The sequence below is a fragment of the Sus scrofa genome, chromosome 7 (assembly GCF_054392235.1).
Source record: "Sus scrofa isolate SSC_HxYL_T2T_F1_AM1 chromosome 7, Sscrofa_HxYL_maternal_Yorkshire_Landrace_v2.0, whole genome shotgun sequence".
NCBI classification, from domain to species: domain Eukaryota; kingdom Metazoa; phylum Chordata; class Mammalia; order Artiodactyla; family Suidae; genus Sus; species Sus scrofa.
In genome coordinates this window covers 86,540,403-86,561,493 of record NC_139389.1, presented here as the reverse complement: position 1 = coordinate 86,561,493, position 21,091 = coordinate 86,540,403, and the positions used below count along the sequence as shown (strand labels likewise).

The following is a 21,091-nucleotide window of genomic DNA, read 5'->3' as shown; positions in this document are numbered from 1 at the left end:
ACATTAAGGCAAGCCAAAGACCTCAATTCTATTTTAAAGCATTTTCGGTTCTGTTTTACTAACACATTTCATACACTGAATAGGTATTTCAACTCTCTAAAATCTAATGACTTTTTTTCAAATTACCAAGGCGTTAGGTTGTTTAGAGTTGGCCCTTTAATCACTATTTGTCACCTTTTATAATTTTGACTATCCAAAGTCATTTGTACAAAACCTGATTATTAACTGCATTAATTTCCCTATTTCAACACACAAGAAATATAAGAATCATAAAGCTGCGATAATAATACATACACTTTCCAGACTTAGAAGATGATCCCCGCTGTCCACTCTTAGAATTGAAGCCACTTTTGCCCCTTCGTGAGGTGTTTCCTGATACACGCTGGCGTTTTGAGGGCACTACAGCCCGAGCAATAGGAGGAGGAGGAGGAACACGTGCTGGGTAACTGTACATCCTGTTAGAGAAAAAGAAAACAGAATTCCTTCACCACTAAAATTGAGTCAGGAAGATTCAAACAGTCTCCTTATTAAATAGTAAAATATTGTCCACCGCCTTACAATAATAATTTTTTGCTAATTTAATTCAAAAGGCCAGTAAAATTCTTTATTCTTTGATATTTAATACTGCAGCCACTTTCCTTCAAGAAAATACATATACACACACACACATCCAATAATATGGTTGGTTGCCTTAAGCATTGGACATAAAAGGTTCCTATGTACAATGGCAGTTTTAATAGAACATTACTTTTTTTCTTTAAAATATGGCCACACCCTCAGCATATGGAAGTTCCTGGACCAGGGATCAAATCCAAACTGCAGCTGCAACCTATGTCACAGCTGTAGCAATGCCAGATCTTTTAATCTCTCTGCACCAAGCCAGGGAGTTGAACCCGTGCCTCCACAGTGAACCAAGCCACTGAAGTTGAGTTCTTAACCCACTGTGCCACAGTGGGAACTCCAAAAGAACATTATTTTCAACCAAGCCTGCAAACAGCGCTCTTGTTACCTAAATCCTGCCTGATCTTTTTTTTTTTGGTCTTTTTGTCTTTTTGCTATTTCTTTGGGCAGCTCCCACGGCATATGGAGATTCCCAGGCTAGGGGTCGAATCAGAGCTGTAGCTACTGGCCTACGCCAGAGCCACAGCAAAGCGGGATCCGAGCCGCGTCTGCAACCTACACCACAGCTCACGGCAACGCCGGATCGTTAACACACTGAGCAAGGGCAGGGACCGAACCCGCAACCTCATGGTTCTTAGTCGGATTCGTTAACCACTGCGCCATGACGGGAACTCCCCTGCCTGATCTTTTTAACCACAGAAACATACAAGTAACTACCATTAGTTAGTAACAGTACACTGAACCAATAAAATGGCCAATATTAACCATTTTTGGCCTACAGAAACAGGCATTTCATGTATTAGCTGGGCATAAATACCACTACCACTATCAATTCTAACATTCAGCATAAGCTCCACTCAAAGTTTCAACAGAGAATATTGTTTATCTTGTTCACTATTCACTAGTGTGTCCAGCACACATTTAGTTCTCAAAAATCACTGACTGCTCAACTGCTGCTTCCCCTGGACAAGTAATCCCAGTGACTGCTAAATATACACCCAAGTGTAGTTCCCACTGTGTTGCAGCAGGTTAAGGATCTGGCATTGTCTTTGAGACAGATCAGGTTTCATCCCCAGCCTGGGACAGAAGGTTAAGGATCCAGTGTTGCCGTAGCTGAGGCTTGGATTTGATCCCTGGCTCAGGAACATCCATATACCATGGTGCGGCCAAGAGGAAAAAAAAAGATACACCAAAGTGATGGCCTGGTATTGACTCTGAACATTTATAAAGAGAAAATCCAAAATACAACCAAAAACATGGAGAGCGGTTCTACAAAGTCTCTTCAATCTGTTATTTTACAAAAACCCATGACAGTATAAGTAAAACATTATCAGTAGGAAAAAAAACCTTACCTACCTTAATATAAAAATGTTTCCACCCTACTTTAACAAGATAATATTTTTAATATTTTCCTATAAGTGGCTATGCTAGGAACACTGCCAAAGAAGTGAGGGAATGACTTACTACTAATCTTCACTCAAACAGTTTTTAAGCATTGACCATCCAACACCATTCCTCTTGCAGCATAATAATGATTTACCATGTGCCAAAGAATCAATGACTGATAAAAATTATTAAAGCACTCATATATGTCTTAAGATCCAATAAGAAAAAGTTTGAGTCCCAGGAAATAAGAAAATTTATGATTCAGAAATTAGGACTGCCTTAGCATTTCTGTAGAGGTTTCTTCTCAGTAGACATGTATTAACTGGATTGCTAATTTGTTAGTATTAACCCACTTATGGAAATTAACAGAAATAAACAAAAGAGATACTGAGTAACTGCACTAATATCTTCCATTTTTACATAGAGCTTTCCATCTTCTGGCCCAAAATTTTCTGATGTAAAATAATTCAGAAACTATAAAATATTAGAGTTCACAAACTACTTTTCTTTGTGTAAGGTGATGATGTTTTGCACCTTACACAACTTCTGGGGGTTAAAAAAAATAATAAATTATCCTTATCTTTAGGCATGAAACAGCACATGCCCCAGCCCTGTTGGATTTATAGATCTAACCTACCTCCCAACTCACTCATTCTCACTGGCACTAGTCTCCAAACCAACGAGCTAGCCATTCCAGATTCCCTATACTTCATGGCACTGGAATTTCCTTTTGAACTATACTAGTTCATCTGACCAGGGTAAATCACCATAGCAAAAATGATGCATAAAAAGCCTGTATTTTGAATCCAGGTAATGGCCTCATGAACACAAAGGGAAGTCAAACACTCCAGTTCTTCGAAGAAAAAAATTGAGGGTGCTGTACCTATCACATGCAAAAGTTCCTAGGCCAGGGATTGACCCATGCCATAGCAGTGACAACACAGATCCTCAACTGCTAGGCCACCAGGGAACTCCCAGAAAAAACTATTTTAAAAAGATCAACTGGTAATGCTCAAGGACTTTTACTGTCACAGAACTGCTGCTTAAGTAAAAATGGGCTTTCAAAAACCCACAAAGATCCGTTTAAGGAAATTTATTAAATAGACCTTTCCATGTAAAATGCCAAAGTGCATCAATGTGAAAATATGAGGAGGAGAAACACAAAGAGGAAAACCATACATACGGTGATAACCCTTAGGGTCAAAGGGATAGATAATAGGAAGAAGCTCAGTATAACAGCTTCATGAACCAACTACAAATTAAGTAACCATTATTCCTACAAGAAAACTATAGTAAATCACATGAGGCAAACACAATAGCTGCTGATCCCCTAATGATAAAGCCCAAGTCATTAAAAAGTCTTTATGAAAGTTTCATTATTACCAGAGGAAAAAGTACTTAAACACTAAAAGAATTCTGACTATACCCTAAGTCAGAAATCTGGACACTGAATGTTGGTATATAATCTAATCAGAACAAAAGACAATTAAAAGACCATTTTAAAGAAATTAAAACATTCCTGGACACACATTAGCTAGCTAATAATCTAAACAGATTAAGACAAAATCTCCATCTTAATCTAAGCTAAAATATAAGCATTACAAGGTATTTATTAAATGTATAGGTTTTCAAAGGCAAGCTTTTAAATGACTGGATGTAACAGCGATCTTCTTTGGGTCACAAAAAGCCTGATTAACAATATATTTCAATCACTACCAAAGCAGAAACAACTAGAATATAGCATTAGTAAAAATCTATATTCTCTTAAATATATTTAATGTACAATAGCTGTTTCTTCTCTCAAAAATTTGGATTAAAAAACCCAAAAACTTGGATAAGAAATAATTTTAAGTCATGTTAATTATCAAATTCTGGAAACCAACTAATATTTTACATATTGTTGCCTACAAAAAATGTGAATAAAAAACAAATGCCACAATATGAAGCAAATTATAGGTGAGAACTACCTTAAGATTACTCCTCCCCAGAATAATTCTGATTTATCAAATTCAGTTTAAACATGCAATCCCATTATAATTTCATTCAGGGATTAGGAAGTATTTTTCCTTCAACTCCATTATTTTTCCTCTACAACAGAAAAGTTTTCAAGATGAAATTTCCTGATTACTTTTGATCTTCCTCAAAATGCGATTTATTCTATAGGCTACTATACTTTTGGGCTTAGAATGCCTGAGACTCTCTGCTGAATTTAATTGTCTGCTAAAATTAACTTCAATGTTAAGTTTCCTGATATATCATCATCCAGAGTAAAACTTCAGAACACATCTCTTGTACAACATTATGCTGTACACTTTTTGAAGAAAAGGACTTTATGACTGTCAAGATTAAAATTTATTTACTTTGGCCTTGTGTGAACTTCAGTTCATTCATGAGTTCATTCAGTTACATTGCATGAGCAGAATATCAACTACTGATACTCATGAAAACGTTCAACAATCAAGGCCTTCAAAAATTGGCATCTTTTATTATAAATGTATTTCTTGACTTTTATTATAAATGTATTTCTTGACTTTACACAAAATGAAATTATCTTAAAGACTATGGCTTACAATTCTTTTGGGACAAATTCTTATTAAAAACCAAAAGTTCGGGAGTTCCTATCATGGCTCAGTGCAAACGAATCTTGACTAGTATCCATGAGGATGCAGGTTCCACCCCTGGCCTTGCTCAGTAAGTTAAGGATCTGGCGTTGCTGTGGCTCTGGCGTAGGCTGGTAGCTACAGCCCCGATTGGACCCCTAGCCTGGGAGCCTCCATATTCCGCAGGTACGGCCCTAAAAATCCGAAAAAATAAAATAAAACCCAAAAGTTTGGAGTTCCTGTTGTGGCTCAGTAGTAATGAACCCAACTGGGATTCGGATTCATAAGGACACAGGTTTGAGCCCTGGCCTTGCTCAGTGGCTTATGGATCCGGTGTTGCCGTGAATCATGGTATAAGTCGAAGATGAGGCTTGGAATCCTGCACTGCTGTGTCTGTGGTGTAGGCCTGCAGCTGTAACTCCAATTTGACCCCTAACCTGGGAACTTCCATCCACCACAGTGTGCCCCCCCCCAATACAAACAGACCAAAAGTTCACCCTACAACATGTAATTTTGTAGTATATATATTTTTCTCTAAGCTCTATTTTACAAGTGAATAGACTACTGACTTTAATTACATAAGGGAAAAGTGCTAAAAATGTCTATGTAACATTTTACACTGAAATGTAAATATGAAACTACGTCATGTCAAATAGACACCCAAACCCACTTTCATGACATAGCTGGAATTCTTGCCGTTGTGCTTTAAAATAAATCAATTGGTGAAATCCTTACAATGTGTTTTATTTCTAAAATAAGAGACAATTTCTGAACATTATTTGAAGGCACCCTTCCACAAGCTTGCCCCAATGAGTATAGGAAAAGACAAACTGTATACAAGTATTAACTTACACTTGCTTTGCTAATGGAGTGCTAATTACCAAGGTAAATTTGCATAGTTGTACGTTAAGGTCCTCAACTTTCTTCAAATTGGCTTTAGGGTCCACTAAGGATATAGATTATCTGGGATGATAGTCAAGATTAAAACATCAAGTACTGCTGATGTAAAGGATGAAGGGACTAAACAGCAAACCAGTATGTTGCATAGGATCATTCAATATTTAGGGACACCCAAATTGTCAAATTTTAACTAAATAACGATTTTTTAACTATAGGAAAAAACAAAACAAAAGAGGTTATTGCTACCTTGCCCAAAGAACAATGAACAAGGTTGAGGAACACCACATGCATTGCTACTTACAAAGAACAGGAATTGATAGCCCCTATATACAGAGTTCTATTTGGCCAGTGCTGTCCTAGTTTATTCCTTCCACAGACATCTACCTACTAACTAATAAATTATTTTCAAAGAGAGCTTAGATAATTCTATAATTTTACAAGCCTGTAACAAAACCATAATCCTTACAAACCAGCTAACGTCCTTAGTATAAACTGATAGTTACATATCTGTGATCACAAAGCAAAATGGTGAAACCATAGAAAAACTAAAGAGTAATAAACTTCAAAAATGATAATATTGGTTATTACATCCAGAATATACAAAAATGTTTTACCCAATATAAAATTGGGCAAAGGATCAGAAAACATTTCTCTAAAGATAAAGAGCCAATTAGCACACACAAACTCAACACCAGCATTAAAGAAAATGCAAATCAAAACTATAATAAAATAATCCCCACACCAGAATAACTTAAATAACCAAGATACATAACAGAACAAATGTTGGCAAGGATGTGGAGAATTAGAACCCTCATACATGGTGGATGGAAATATAAAATGGTATTGCTGCTTTGGAAGACATAATGGCAATTCCTCTAAAAGTTAAACACAGAATTATCTTAAGACCCAGCAATTCTACCTTGAGGTACATACCCAAGAAAAATGAAAATATACGCCTATGCAAAAATGTGTACACCAATGTTCAGAGGAGCATTATTAAAAATGTGGAAACATCTCAAACCAACAATAAAAAGGAATAAAGTACTAATAATACATGGATGAACCATAAAAAACTGGTCACAAAAGACACATGTCACATGATTCCACTGACATGAAATTTCCACAACAGGCAAATCTGTAGGTAGAAAATGGATTAACAGTTGCTAGGCCTTAGAAGAGAGGAAGAATAAGGAGCAATTGCCAGTAAGTTGTTTATTTTGGGGGTGATGAAAATGTTCCAAAATCAGATCATGGTCATGACTGCAAAATTATGAATATATAATTTCAACTGTACACTTTATTTATTTGCCTTTTAGGGTCACACCCATGGCATATGGAGGTTCCCAGGCTAGGGGTCTAATCAGAGCTACAGCTGCTGGCCCACACCACAGCAAGGTCAGATCTGAGTCTCATTTGCGACCCACACTACAGCTCACAGCAATACCGGATCCTTAACCCACTGAGAGAGGCCAGGGAACAAACCTGAAACCTCATGGTCCCATGTCCACTGCGCCATGACAGGAACTCCATTAACTGTACACTTTAAAATGAATTACATCTCAATAGAGCTAGTTTTAAAAAAAGAAAAAAGAAATTTAGGAGCTTGATAAAGTATAAATAGATGGAAAATGTCCTAATGTATATTCCTAAAAGAGCAGATTCTGATTAGACTCAAACACTTCTCTTTCAAATAAACATCTCCCACATACTCAACAAGTGTCCAGGACACAATAAAATGAGAAAACTGTCCCAAATGAATGCTAAATAAAATATATTACTGTCAAAAATTTAAGTCCAATAATATCATATTTATGTTCAAAGTATAATTATACTGAAGTCTTTTTGACAACTACAACATGAAAGATACAACCAATAGAAAGGCTGAGCAAATGCAAATTTCATCCTATGCCTAAAATGACATGTAAATGTCACCTAAAGTGAAAAGCTAAAAAGGCATCTATCTCTTGGAGTTCCCGTTGTGGCTCAGTGGTTAACTAATCCAATTAGGAACCATGAGGTTGTGGGTTCCATCCCTGCCCTTGCTCAGTGGATTAACAAACCTCCATATGCCACGGGAGCGGCCCAAGAAATGGCAAAAAGACAAAAAAAATAAATAAATAAAAAATAAAAAAGGCTTTTTCAGGCAGCCAAGAACCTTCTTGTTCTCTGAATCACATGCCTTTCCAAGCAGATGGTTTTACCCAATTCTCTAAAACCTAAATATTTTATGTACTCTTTCTTCATACACATACATAAACCCCATCTCTCAGGTCCATTGTTGCCCAGGGACATGAGAAAATTGGAACAGGGGGAAGGCCCAAAGAGAACTCATCTAGGAGTTCCCTAGTGGCTGAGCAGGTTAAGGATCCAGTGATGTCACTGCTGTGGTGCGGGTTCCTTGGCCATGTGTATGGCCAGCGGGGGTGGGGGGGGGCAGGCTCTTCTTAACACCAACAAGAGGGGAGTTGGGGATGGGCTCCAATCCATATTCTCTATTTTTTGTCTTATTAACTCAAAGCCTAAACTCTGTGTGCCTACAACAAACTATGGGCTCAAATTTGGGCTGCTCTCTCGGCATATGGAGGTTCCCAGGCTAGGGGTTGAATCACAGCTGTAGCCACCGGCTTACACCACAGCCACAGCAACGTATGATCTGAGCCGAGCCGAGTCTGCGACCTACACCACAGCTCATGGCAATGCCGGAGCCTTAACCCAATGAGCAAGGCCAGGGACTGAACCTGCAACCTCATGGTTCCTAGTCAGATTCATTAACCACTGCGCCGCAACGGGAACTCCTTTTATTTTTTTTTTTTTAATTTTTAAAAATTTTTATTTTTATTTATTTTTTTTAATTTTTGGTCTTTTTAGGGCCACACCTGTGGCATATGGAGGTTCCCAGGCTAGGGGTCTAATCAGACCTGTTGCTGCTGGCCTGCACCAAAGCCACAGCAACGCGGCCAGATCCGAGCCGCGTCTGCAACCTACACCATAGCTCACGGCAATGCTGGATACTTAACCCACTGATCCAGGCCAGGGATCGAACCCACCACCTCATGGTTCCTAGTCAGATTCGTTTCTGCTGAGCCATGATGGGAACTCCCAGGGCTCAAATATTAGTTTAAGGAATATGATGGTTACCTTTTTCCACCTGCCTTGCACTTCACTATGCATTAATTTAGAAGACTTTTGTCACACATAAAGACCCCCAAATTATGCTAGAGATGTTAGTTTTTGTGGGAAAGAATGGTAGGCTAGCCATGATTCCCTTCAATTTGATGTTTTAATGTGTGACAGTGTTAATAGGACTAATAAAATAGTATTTCAGAAGTATAATTTTCAGTAATTTAGGAGATTTTAATCTTCATGCTCTAAAAAGATTGGAAATTTAAAAAATTTTTGGCCAAACCCATGGCATGTGGAAGCTTCCAAGTTAGGGATGGAACCCATGGCCACAGCAGGGGAAAAAAACCCAGATTCTTAACCCACTGTGCCAGAAGAGAACTCCCAAGATCGAGAATTCTTGATTGATAGTATCTGATAGCTTAACAATATGTGAAGGTTATTTATAATGTAATTATCTTCCATATTTTAGTCTTCATAACAACTCTATTAGCAGGCATTATTATTTCCCTTTTAGGGATAAGAAAACTAAGATGATACCTATGATTCTGGTCGTAACCTTTCCTGCTGAGTGATTAAGTCTTTGGATTCTTCAGCTATTCTTTTCTCTGCTCCATATAGGTTGCCAATAGGTAGCAGAAATGCCAAATTTATGTCTTGAAATATTCATGTGAATTTCATGTTTTTAAGAGTTTTCAGCACATCTCAAAGTAAATCTTTCAACTTCTTTTGAAAAGAATCTAACATAGTTGATCTAGGAGGTTACTAAGTATCTTAATCTTGTGAATAAAGCATCATCTTCAGGATGACTTCTGAGAGGAAATTAATACCATTTGCCTGAGTAGTTTTTCCATTCTTTTTTATTTTATTTTATTTTTTGTCTTTTTGCTATTTCTTGGGCTGCTCCCGCAGCATATGGAGGTTCCCAGGCTAGGGGTCCAATCGGAGCTGTAGCCACCGGCCTACACCAGAGCCACAGGAACGTGGGATCCAAGCCGCATCTGCAACCTACACATCTCACGGCAATGCCGGATCCTTAACCCACTGAGCAAGGAAAAGGGATCAAACCTGCAACCTCATGGTTCCTGGTCAGATTCATTAACCATTGAGCCACGACGGGAACTCCTAGTTTTTCCATTCTTAACTGAGTATGTTCAGTTTCCCACTAGACCTCAGTATAAATCTGAATGAGCTCTTCATCAATTACTATTTGGTTACTCCACCAGTCATCACCAGTCATCACTTTTTCTATTGGTTGACTTCAGAATGGAAGGTAAAAGACATTACTTTTCACTGACACTGTAATATCAAGCAATAATACAGAGAACACCTAAAGGTATTCTCTTGCCTCCTGAGAAACTAGAGTGTGGCCAACAGTGGTGTTGCCACCAATTTTTAAGACCAGGGAGCAGCACTAAGAAATCTGAAGATATTTTTGCAAGCATCTAAATGTTTTCAGTATTCCTTTACCTGTCTTATCTCTTTTACTCAATTTTGAAATTCCTCAATTAAAAAAAAACTTTTTCCAAATTAGAGTATGACAATAAGGATGGTCAAAATCTCACTGCCTCACCAAGATAATAGTAAAACTTAGAGAAAAAAAATACATCAATACTTAAGGGGTTTACCTAGATTAGATGTATAAGAATCCCTACAGATGTAACTGGGCATGAATAAAATGTGGCCTAGAAATTCCTGTGTGCAGAAAGGGTAAAGGGAAGCTGCTTCAAACCCACTAAGTCTCAGTGCCTTCAAGTCACTCAACCAGTGAACCAAGTTTTCAGTAGGTAAGAAATATGTTTTCTCAACTATTAAGGTCTGGTATTTTTACATTTTACTATTTTCACAGTGCAAAAATCAGAGCTTTCAAAATGTATTCGAACACAGAAATCTAAAGAAATCTCTAAGAAATACTTTTTTTCCTTTTTTATATGGAGGTTCCCATGCTAGGGGATCTAATCAGAGCTGCAGCTGCAGGCCTATACTGTATTCTAAACCCACTGAGCAAGGCTATGAATTGAACCTGTATCCTCACAGATACTGCACCTCAGTGGGCAGGCGCTTAGACCCACTGAGTCACAATGGAAACGCTGAAATAACGATTTTGACAATGCATGAGACTCAAATCCCACTAATATGGCATTCAAGGACCTTTAACAATTTACATCCAAACTATTTTCCAGCCTTATTTTCTGGCCTTTTATTGACTAGCTACTATAGCCTATGTGGTATTTCTCAAACACACAAGTACACCTTCAGGTCTTTGCTCATGATTTTCCAGCTGACTTAATATCTTTATCCAATTCCCTTGGCATGATTAATCAACTTAGTTCAAATGTTTCTCTTTCATGAAATACTCCCAAATCAAAAAAGGTATTACTTTTATTCCAAAAGCAGAGGCTGAGCTAACTGGAATTCTTACATATATATTAACTTAAAATACTAATGACTCATATATTGGAGTTTTAAGATGAAAATAACAAAGAAAGCATACTGATATCTCACCAAATCTAAAGAACGAGTATGCGCCATAGACTTCCATACAAACAATGCATAATTTAAACCAAATAAACGTGTTTCCTTAACATTCATGAATAGTAATGTTATCAGGATGCCAAGAGTATACTAATTTTTTAAAAAAATCAGGCCATTCTTCAATGACTAATTCCTTTATCAGGTCTAAATCCATCATTCAAAGCCATCCATAACTTATCCCTATCCAACTCATCTCCCAATTTTATTTCTTACTTTTTCAAAAATGAATGCCATTCTGAAGGCAAAATAATCATTACAGTCCAACCTCCCTTCCTTTTACAACTGTATTATTAACATACAAATCTTAACACTTCAACATTAACTCCTAAAGCAATATGTATTGTTAATTCATTATATATGCTTATGGTACCCTCTATTGATGGGTCTGCTCAAAGGAGACTATTAGACTTTTAAGGTTAGGGAATATTTTTTATAGTTTTGCAGTAATTTCCTACAATGTAAAGCCAAGTGGCAAATATGCAATAGCAAATTCAATAAAGAGAACAGGGTACTACTAATTAAATCTCATTTCATTCTTAGGCAAGTCAGTCCTCACTTTTATGTGACATACAAATTAAAACAAAAAGGAAACTGACTTGTCAAGAGCATCAGGAGCTCCAGTTGTGGTGCAAAGGGACTGGTGGAGTCTTGGGAGCTACTGGGAAGTGGGTCTGATTCCTGGCCTAACACAGTGGTTTAGGGATTCAGCGTTGCCACAGCTGTGGCTTAGGTTGTGACTGTGGCTCTGATCTGATCCCTGGCCCAGTGGCTCCATATCCCACAGGGAGGCCAAAAATGACTGAAAAAAAGAAAGCATTAGTCCAGAAAATATTGGTCATGTCTACATATGCCCTGAAATTACAAACACCACTGTTATCTAGTATACCTCTGACAATTTTGGGGAAGGTATTTTTCATTATATTCTGGCAGAAAGGCCTTTGAAAAATTTATTACTACAAAATGGAACATTTATTACTATGAATTAGAAAAATAGAATGGTTCTAGATAGTTTCTTATTGGAACAGACAAAACATTTTAAACATACCTGTCATAATAATCCCGTTGAAAGTCATAGTCCAAGTCAAAAGAGGAGCTGAAAAATAAATACCAAAGAAGATTAATTTGGAGCTGTTGATGTAAATTTACAACAGCAGATGGGAAAAAAACAAAAATCAAAAACCCCACACTAAACCAACCACAAACAGATCAAAAGATTAGCACGGACTAATGCCCAATCATTAAACAATAGTTCACTAAATTCCAACCACTTTAGGCTACTGGACATGCAGTGGCCAAATGCAAATTTAGACAAAAGATTGCTACAATATCAACATACAACATAATAGCTAAAATAAGAACACAGAAAAATACAACAGTAAATTGAACATTCTTATGCCATCCTCCTTCCTTTTCTATACTCCCTCCCTCGGCTTCTTAGACACTGAATAACGCCTATTGAAGGACAATAATTTATGCTTTAAATACCAAGCCATTTTTTAACAGTAAAAAATCTCAGGGAATTCTAATAATTCTCTGGGAAATGGGATAAAAGAGGTTCATCAAAACAAATCAATAAAGCATTACTTTCACACATATTAAAACATACTACAGTTAACCCTCCCCACATCCAGAAAACAGATAGAGAAGATGCCCACTGATGGACACAATGCAGTTATAAATAATAAAGTTCCGGACCTGAGTAGAGGGGACGGAGAAGGGTGTTCTGGTACTGACCCGTACATCTCCGCTGCAGATCGTTTCACACCTGCCTTTCCTCGGTTCACTTTTGGCTCTGCAGCCAGATTAATATCTGAAAAAAGCAAAAAACAAAAAACCTTTAATGACAACTCTGTTGGGGAGGGGTGGGGCATGTCTCAAACTATAACTTTTAAAAGTGTACATAGCCATATAAAGTAACAAAGGTCAAACTATGTATCTCGTCTTTATCATATAAAAAAGGCCCAAGAATTTTTACAAGGTTAGGCTTAAATCTTCTATTCCTTTGTCCTTCATTCTGTACCAATACAACTGTTATATACAACTCATTAAGGTTGTCTTTGGTACTATCCTCCCTCAGCTTGCATTTTAATGAAACTCTCACCCTTCAGAGGGCACCCACTATGCTCACTTAGTTACTATCAAAGGAGAAAAATCAATGACCAACAGTTGCTTTTCCAGAAATGACTTTGTGCCATTTAAAATTAGCACAGACAAATATATTAATGAGTAAATGGCTTCAGAGATAAAAACATATGGCCGTTCATGAATTAATCTGGTTGAAGCATGGTACCCTCAAATTATACCCAAAGGAAAATTTTTATTCTTGCAAATAGGGTAAGCTGTAAAGTCACATAAAAAAAAACCTTAATATTATGCAAATTGCTTAGGTAAATGACCTTTACATCATGCATACACACCCCAAGAAAAAGGAAATGAAGCAAAAGAAAAAAATCCTAGTTTCCATATACAACATAATTTTTAAAACACCTATGCCAAAGTGGCCAGCTACTTTACTTATCCTGCCTCCCACTGCCTATCAACAAGTTCATGTTCTCCCTCTTATTCTAACAAAAGAGAGCATTTGTCAAAACCCAATTAGCCAAAAGCTAGCTAGCTCTCCAAACTACATCTATAACCTTCAGAGTTCTTCATTCACTAAACTCATTTGATTTTTAACTTAGACTTTGTAATCAGTAAGATTTTTTAAACCTAAAGAGAATTTTTAAAAAGTTCTTAAATGCAATAAAATGAAATAGAACTAAAATGTTTCAAGTTGATTATACACAGCCTTATAGAATTATTTCATGTGATTCTAAACTATAGTACAGTGATCCTTGAACAATGTAGGGGTTGAAAATCTGTATATAACTTTATAGTCTAACCTCCATATCCATGGTTCCACATTAGGGGATTCAACCAACATTCTTGTAATATATATTTGTTGGAAGGAAAACAAAATGAAGCAGAGCAAAGTCATGGAAGTGGATCTGTGCAGTTCAAATGTGTTATTTAATCAAGGGAAAACTGTATTAAGTTAATATCCAAAATAGAAGATATTAATAAAACAAAAATCGAATCTAAAATAGCACTTCATAATCTTTTTTTTTTTTTTTGCTTTTTAGGGCCGAATTTGTAGCATATGGAAGTTCCAAGGCTAGGGATCAAATGGGAGCTGCAGCTGCCAGCCACAGCAACAGCCAAGAGCAAGCAACAGGGGATACAAGCCATGCCCACGACCTACATCACAAGTCATGGCAATGCTGGCTCCTTAGCCACTAAGCGAGGTTGGGGATCAAACCTGCATCCTAATGGATACTAGTCGGGTTCGTTACAGCTAAGCCACAACGGGAATTCCTGGTAATCTTAATTTTGGTAAAAATATGGCTATTTTAAAACTGTGGCACAAAGCACTCATAAAAATATATGTTTTCTTAAAAAAAAAAAAGTGTCCCTCATTCTGTCCATTGCAATTAACCAGATGCAAATAAAATTCAGCAATAATAAACACCCCTAATACATAGGAAGTGATTTCTTACTCCCATTAAAAGGAGCCAAGGCTCTTAGGAAAAAGGGACAAACTCTAGGATAGATCAAGAAGTATACCATAAGATCTAGAATATCTTATGGTGCCCAAAAGTAATGCAGTATTGTAAGAATGAGGTCTGAAGGACACAGGAACCAACTTGACCCACTGGCCAAAGATGAAATATTGTGAACTCCGAAGAATGATTTGCAATGGATTGAAATATATCAATTTAAAATACCCAAATTCATGATACTAAACTAAATCAATGACTGTATTTAAAGAATGCTAAACTATCAATTACATCAAAATCTGAAAGATTTATTCTGACTTTCCAATGTAACCAATATTTTAGAAAAACCCAAATTATGAGTAGTTGATTACAGAAAAATTAGATAATAAGCTACGCTTTTGCAACCCCCAATGAAATACCTAAGCAATGGTCATCAATGGATGATCATTCTAAGGTGAAAAACTGATGGTTAAGTTTTTACCATGAATGGATCATGGTGTAAAACTTGAACCCACAAATTTTTAACATCACTAAAAATGGGACAACAATGTTAGGTTACCTGATGTGATACAATACAAAATACATAACATTATCTATGAAATATTTTCACCTAAATAAATAGACTCTGAATCGAATTAAGCGTCTAGATCGGCACAGCCCCAGACAATAAGCCTGCTAGCCACATGTGGCTATGGAGCATCTTAAATATACTGAATCTGAATTCAGATAAATTTTAGTGAAATATACACACTGACTTCAAAGACTTTGTATGAAAAAAGAATGTAAAGAATTCCAATCATATTTTTATATGATTATGGGATAGTTACATAAAATACATTATTAAAATGTTTCACCCAATTCTTTTACTATGAACATTAGTTCAACAAATTAAATGTTATGATAAAAAGTTTGAGACAAGAGAGGAAGAAATCTGAATATGGACTGAATATTAGATGGTATTAAATAATCACTTGAATTTTGTGTGTGATAAGGGCATGTGGTTTGCATTTTGTTTAAAAGTCCTTATATACTAGGTGTGTACTGAAGTTTTCAAATTACTCTGGCAGGGAGTTCCCATTGTGGCACAGCAGAAAGGAATCTGACTAGTATCCATGAGGATGCGGGTTCAATCCCTGGCCTTGCTCAGTGGGTCAGGGATCTAGCATTGCTGTGAGCTGTAATTTGAGTCACAGTTGCACCTCAGATCCTGAATTGCTGTGGCTGTGGTATAGGAGGGCATCTATAACTCCAATTAGACTTCCAGCCTGGGAACTTCTATATGTTGTGGGTGCGGCCCTAAAAAGCAAAAAGCAAACAAAATTTTCTGTACAATGTGATCTGTTGTAAAAATTTATTAAAGATTATAATCATTACGGAATGCTGAAGTTTTAAGTTGTATTAGAGAGAAATACCAACATGGAAACAGTTAAAGGGGTAAAAAACTCACTCCAACCTGAAGAGAAAAAGGCGAGTAGAAAATGAAGTTGGACTTTAAATGTGCTCTACATTTACATTTTAAAAGTGAATAAATACAAACTCCTGAAAATCCTGAAAACAAAATGAAAATTTAAGCCACTGCCAGAATATTCAAACAAAATTTAAGACCTCATTTTAATTATGAATTTCTACAAACCATAAATCTGAAGTAAACAATTCGTTAAATTGGCAAATGATGTATTATCAACAGTGGAAATAGCCAGTCTATGGTACTCAGACACCTGTTTTTTTCATAAAAATTAAAAAGAAACTGACTTGCTTTACAAACCCGTTAGATTCTCTGATATTCATACCCAAGAAAATACAAACTATATCAAAATTACTATTACTGACATGAAATCCTAAAAGCTGACAAGCAATTACAAAGCTATTCAAGGAGATGAAGTTCTACAATCATCAGGAACATACTTATGTGTTCTAATAGTCTTAATATATGAGATTTAAAGTTTAGAATATAAACTATCTTTGAGCATATCTCTTTTCTCAAAACTTGAACATGCTAGATCAGAGCTGACACCTATTAGGGGAACTAATATCTAAAACAACATAATCAGAGTTTATGGTACTAAAACAGATTTAACAGTAACTTTTACTGAATGTAACATGCTCAATTAGAAGCTTCTTATGAATCATCCTCTCAATTTACTTAAATTCTTTAGACCACCACAGTGTCACTGCCTCAGGTAAGAAATAATAAACGGAGGTACTACTATCTTTGTTTTAACAAATGAGAAAAATTAAGGCTCAGATAACTACATATGCTACCCAACACACATAGCTGTGAGGCTCCAAAGTGGAGCCAAACAATTGGACTCCAGAGCACATGACTGAGCACTGTCTTCACCCATTCCACTGTGACTGGAAGGACAGCAATTTAGGTAGCAATAGTATCTTATGAAATATCATTCCCATCTCCCCCTCCCCCAAACTCAAAACTACCAACTAAGGGTTAATTGGTCTCTACCACACAAAATAACCCAATAAGTTAAGTCTATTATAAACCTAACATTTTGATTAAGTTGATGCCAGTCGTAACATGCAGAACTAATACCAGATTGTTGTTAGCTTTATGGAGAAAGAGGAAGAGAAAGAGAGGACCGAACAGAAAGACTATAATCAATGAAAAATACATTCAACCCAGACCTTACCTAAAACCTGGCCAGCAATCATTCGGCCATCCTCTCCTGCAACAGCAGCTCGAGCATTTCTCTCATTAACGTACTGAACGAAGGCAAAGCCCTTATGAACAGAGCAACCCACGATTTTGCCATATTTTGAGAAGATTGCCTCCACATCAGATTTCTTGACCACAAGAGTATTGAGATTCCCAATGAATACACGGGAATTCATGGAGCGAGGATCTGTCTTGTTGGTAACGTTGCTGGCCATTGTCTTTGATGATAAGGTAATTCACAAAGCCGAAAAACTGAAAGGAAAAAAGAAATGCATTCAGGTGAAAAGATGCTAAAAACAAAATAATTCTTGATTAAAAACTTACTCTGAACCATCATGACTACCTAAATATAAGTCAACTAAAAGGATCTCACAGCAGCAAGTGTATTACTATTCAAAGACTATGGCACCTGAATACATCCTTATAGAATTTCACTCTTCTTTAGTATATTCTTGCTAGACTATCACTTCAAGGGGGCTGGGAAAGAGGGAATCTTCTTCACAGACTAGGGGCAACACGATCTTCTTGGACATTATTAATTCCAAGTGATCTCCCTGTTTTAAAGTCCTCAAGCAAATTAGAACCCCATAAACTCTAAATTTCTCCTTGTTTTTCACCTTCCGAGTCACACTAACTTAACCATTCCTTGCCAACAATAACTCTACTTCTTGCGCACTGCTTTTACTAAAATGAGCTCATTCATTCCCCCAAATTCTGCCCACAAACTAATCTTGAGCTAGATGAATGTGGACAAATGACACTCTACCCTTTACATATAATTAACTTTATTATACAAAAGCATTAAATAGAAGCAATTCACTCACTCTGGAATTAATCTATTTCCAGGTACTTCAACTAACTTATAATATGCCATAGATATATATCTTAAGTATCAATACAACCTTTTTACAGAAAGCAATGACTCTTTACTTTTTGTGTGAGAATATATTACAAACCACAACCAAGATATTTAATAATACTGGATGGTGATGATGATAAAACTAGCAAGTAGAACACTGCATGAATCAAAGGACCCAGAGAACTACGGAAAAAAATACAACTTTCCTCACACTGTTTCAAAACAAAAATTACCTTTATGTCTGTCTGTCATGGAGGCAGAATCCTATTATAATTACCCAGAGATTCATGCTATCATTTTAGGTCTTCCAAAGTGAAAATATTTTTTGGAATTCCCATTGTAGCTCAGTGGATTAAGAACCTGACACTGTGTCTGTGAGGATGTGAGTTTGATCCCTGGCCTTGGGTTAAAGGATCTGGTGTTGCCACAAGCTGCAGCTCTGATTCAAACCCTAGCCCAGGAACTTCCATATGCTACAGGTGCGGCGGCTATAAAAAGAAAAAAAAAGATTTTTTGGGGGGTCGCATCCACACCAGAGTAGCAACCCAAGCTGCTGCAGTGACAACACTGGACAATGGATCCTCAACCTGCTGAGTCACAAGAGAACTCCAAAGTAAAGATGTTTTGACATTCTTTAGCCATTTTTTTGGCTATGTCCCAGGCATGCCCAGGTCCCAGGCTAGTAGCACTGGCAATGCCAAATCCTTAGCTATTAGGCCACCAGGCAACTCCAAAATTCTTTAGCTTTTAATCAGTCCACTGCTCCTCCCCTCTCCAACCAAAGTTAAACCTGGTTTAAATGGATGCACCTTAGATTCTGAGTTAACATACTTAAGATTATTTCTCATGTAGCCCTTTGAAAGGTACCGAAGAATCTCAAAAAAATACCAATGTCCAATATCTATTATTTTTCCAATCCTCAAGAGAATGACAAACTAGTTTTCATGGGTTACATAAAAATGTCTTATACACACATAGAAAAAAAAAATTCAACATTTATATATGATCACTACCATTCTGACCCTGAAAACAACTGGTCATTTCACAAGCATACAGGTTTTAAAGCTGTAACAACAGCCTTTACCTCCTATCCTTTCTGAAATTCAAAAAACAGCTCATCTTTATTTTGGTTTCTAAGTTATATCTTTATAAATAGTCTTTTTGGACTAAGCAATAAAAAATTAACCACAGTGGCTACTGAGAATCAACAACCTTTCAATTAAGTGGGAGTGCCAGAAAGCCTTAGAACACCAAGGAATCAAAATCGAAACCTACTAAAAGGTCTAACTGGCTGCAAATATTTTTGCTTAGCTATTAGGGTTTACTATTATTATAAGTGGAAATATAAACTATTTTTCAGCAAATGTTTTTCACTAACAATAAATATATTAATAGCAAATACTGGAAAAATTCTCTCTAGGTTTCAACAAAAACAAAACTTGGTGTCAAGGCATCCCCATCAACTCCAAATGCAAGCTAACATGCATGGTATCTATTACTGTGGGAGTCTAAAAGACCCAGAAATAGAAGAATCCCAAAATATCCAGCTAGTATTTACTGGAAAGGGAAGTGATGTTAAGAATAGCAGTTCCAACAGGGAAGGTTTTGTCTGCTCCAAAATGGATAAGTACAAGGTACTGCAGTAAAACAGTCTCAAGATGCTAGAGCAGTTTAGTATCTGTAAAATTTCAAAGCGAACTCAGCAGCCCCATGTACACCATTCCTTTCTCAATCCCTTTCTTCCCTCTAAAACACCTAATTTTAAAGTAAAATCCTTTTAAAATGTACTAAATGATATCACCTAAACATTTACCCCTAGATAGTATAGTCTTATTCATTAAAACAAACTTGAGGAATTTCCCATTGTGGCTCAGTGGTAACAAACCCAACTAATATCTGTGAAGATGAGGGTCTGATCCCTGGTCTTGCTCTGTGGGTTAAGATCCCGTGTTACCACAAGCTTTGGTGTAGGTTGCAGATGCATGGATCTAGTGTGGCTGCGGAGTAGGCCAGCAGCAGCAGCTCTGATTCAACCCCTAGCCCAGGAACTTCCATATGCCACAGATGTGGCCATTAACTAATAATTAAGAATCCCACTGCAGCAGTTTGGGTTGCTGTGACAGCGTGAGTTCAATGCCCGGCCTGTTGCAGTGGGTTAAAGGATCTGGTACTGCGGACTCAATCCCTAGCCTGGGAACTTCCATATGCTGCTGGTAAGGCCATTAAAAAGAAAAAAAAAAAAGAAAAAAAATCAAAATGCAGTATACACAATTGGATAATATGTAACTGGAGGCAAATAAACTACCTATATAAAAACTATGTACTCAGGAAAGAAACGGCAAAAATATTTAAAAATATTGTTCCATGGGTACTCTTTTGGTTAATTCATTGTTAACACCTTCATAGTTTTTTATATTATCCCAGTTTTCTTCAATGAAATAAATACAAGCTGCAGGGGAGTTCCTGTCGTGGCACAGCAGAAACGAAGCTGACTAGGAACCATGAGGTTGCGGGTTTGATCCCTGGCCTTGCTCAGTGGGTTAAGGATCTGGTGTTGATGTGAGCTGTGGTGTAGTTTGCAGATTTGTGGCTAGGATCTGGCGTTGCTATGGGTCTGGCATAGGCTGGCAGCTGTAGCTCTAATTTGATGCCTAGCCTGGGAATCTCCATATGCTGCAGGTGCAGCCCTAAAAAGCCAAAAAAAAAAAAAGAAATGTTTTGTTTTTAGGAAAACACCATTTTAAAAATCAAGCATCTAACTCCTACTCAGGAAATGTATTTGAGGGGAAATAAAGTCAGTCAACTGTTTTTAAATAACAATCCAGGTTCCTTAAACATTGGTTTTATTAAACCTTTCAAATGC

The 21,091-nt window shown here is 36.9% G+C and overlaps 1 protein-coding gene across 50 annotated transcripts in view; it reads right to left on the bottom strand.

Moving 5' to 3' along the window:
* HNRNPC (heterogeneous nuclear ribonucleoprotein C) overlaps positions 1-21,091 on the bottom strand; it is a 57,185-nt gene that overhangs the window by 10,210 nt on the left and 25,884 nt on the right. For 28 of the 50 annotated variants that reach the window (NM_001243694.2, XM_084966632.1, XM_084966637.1 and 25 more), the window contains 4 exon segments: positions 295-455; positions 12,208-12,255; positions 12,897-12,972; positions 17,344-17,621. In NM_001243694.2, the coding sequence (NP_001230623.1) occupies positions 295-455; positions 12,208-12,255; positions 12,897-12,972; positions 17,344-17,584 (526 nt within the window). In that variant the 5' untranslated portion in view covers positions 17,585-17,621. 50 annotated transcript variants of the gene reach the window in all.